The sequence below is a fragment of the Alexandromys fortis genome, unplaced genomic scaffold, assembly GCF_014885135.2.
Source record: "Alexandromys fortis isolate MF-2015 unplaced genomic scaffold, M_Fortis_MF-2015_v1.1 scaffold_5, whole genome shotgun sequence".
Classification (NCBI taxonomy): Eukaryota; Metazoa; Chordata; class Mammalia; order Rodentia; family Cricetidae; genus Alexandromys; species Alexandromys fortis.
In genome coordinates this window covers 16,367,777-16,369,478 of record NW_026067924.1, presented here as the reverse complement: position 1 = coordinate 16,369,478, position 1,702 = coordinate 16,367,777, and the positions used below count along the sequence as shown (strand labels likewise).

The window sequence follows — 1,702 nt, the reverse complement described above, 5'->3', positions numbered from 1 at the left end:
CTAAAGAGAGACTTAAAAATAGAGAAACAGCACAGTCAGTCCAATAGAAGAAAACAAAACAGAGCATCAGAAGGAGGACACTCTGAGCAGCTCTCAGCTCAGGGGGAGTTCTGTAGAGAAGCTTGGAGTTCTGGAGGTAGAGGACATGCTGGTGGTGCTTGTGGAGAAGAAGTACCATGTAGCCACTGGCACCTCCCATGGCTCCCTGAAACACAGCATCTCTCAGGACCATGAGAGGGAGAACAATCCATTTTGTTTGCTGACTTTTTTGCATAGAATAACAATAGTTGTTTTCACTCTTAACCTGTGATCTATTCAGACTTGTACTTGTGATAGAATCGATTAGATTTATACTTATTAAGGCATTGAGTATCCAAAAGAATGAAAAGAATGGAAGGATGTGCCATGCAGACTTTGGTCTGAGCTTTCTCCATCCAGATGCTCTGGGACTGATGATGATGGCCTGGACCACAGTGAGGAGACCGCTGGTGCAGATGGAGACCCCACGGGCCACCCTTGACAGGTAAATGGTGATCTTACATCCTATGTCATCTAGGAAGTTTCTCAAACCAAAATCTGCCATTGGCTTTGGCAATCCTTTTGCAAGAAGCATTATGATGTTTGTAAAAGCCAAGTGGATGAGAATAAGGTGTACGGGTTTCTTCTCAGTGCTCCCCCACCAACTGAACATATAATTCACAGAAACAGAAATGTTCCCCAGAGTTCCAACCACAGTCATGAAGAGGAAAACTATTTGCTTAATAAATTTCAAAAGCATTTCTTCCTTTCTGGGTAGAAAATCTTGTATTTAGGGTACAAAGAGATTTTTCCATAAAGAATCAGTAATGCTAGACATTTATCTGAAAAACATTTTTGCACAGTAGCATTTTCCACCGTATGAGAGTCAGTGATGGACACATGTGCTGCTGTACGCTGGATCCCTGAGCTCCTCCTCTTCCTTGTGGAGTCTGAGTTATGTGTGTGCTCTGACAGGGGAGCTTGGTAACTGGAATAAAACTCTAAATTTTAAAGGAGATATATTTGAGTTCCATGCCAGCAAAATTAACTTGTTAAAATATGTGAATTTGTGTATGTGTGCCTGTCTGTCTGTCCACATGCATCTCTCATCATGACTGAATTCAACTGCAAATTTCCCCAAACAAAATCCTTCCTTTTTCTCTCTATTTCATTATATTTTCCCACTCAGTTTCAAAGACAAAGGCTCCATTTTTATTTCCCTCTTAATTAGTGTAACAATTTCTATATTTGCATTTGACTTCAATGCCTTATAACTTCAATTTTGACATCCTAAAGTTTTAAGTTTTTATGTTGATCATTCTGTGATTTCACTCCATTTGAGTATTTAGTTCTCAATGTCAAGCTCAGTTTCACAAACTTTTCGGATAGAGCCCTACAATTAAAATGAATCATAAAAATATAACTTGAAGGGCTGGAGAGATGGCTCAGAGGTTAAGAGCATTGGATGCTCTTTCCAGAGGTCCTGAGTTCAATTCCCAGCAACCACATGGTGGCTCACAACCATCTGTACTGAGATCTGTCGCCCTGTTCTTATGTGCGGGCATACATCGAGGCAGAATGTTGTATAAATAAACAAACAAACAAATAAATAAATCTTAAAAAAAAGTATAGATATATAACTTGAAAATTTTCACGTAACTGCCAGGCTGCAGCTAGGGATGGT

The 1,702-nt window shown here is 39.8% G+C and overlaps 1 protein-coding gene across 1 annotated transcript; it reads right to left on the bottom strand.

Moving 5' to 3' along the window:
- Positions 1-7: 7 nt before the first annotated feature.
- On the bottom strand, positions 8-802 carry LOC126501835 (vomeronasal type-1 receptor 4-like; the record flags this gene model as incomplete). Its single annotated transcript, XM_050142692.1, has 1 exon — positions 8-802. A coding segment is annotated over exon 1 (771 nt), but the record flags the coding sequence as incomplete, so codon positions are not given.
- Between the last annotated feature and the right edge of the window lie 900 nt (positions 803-1,702).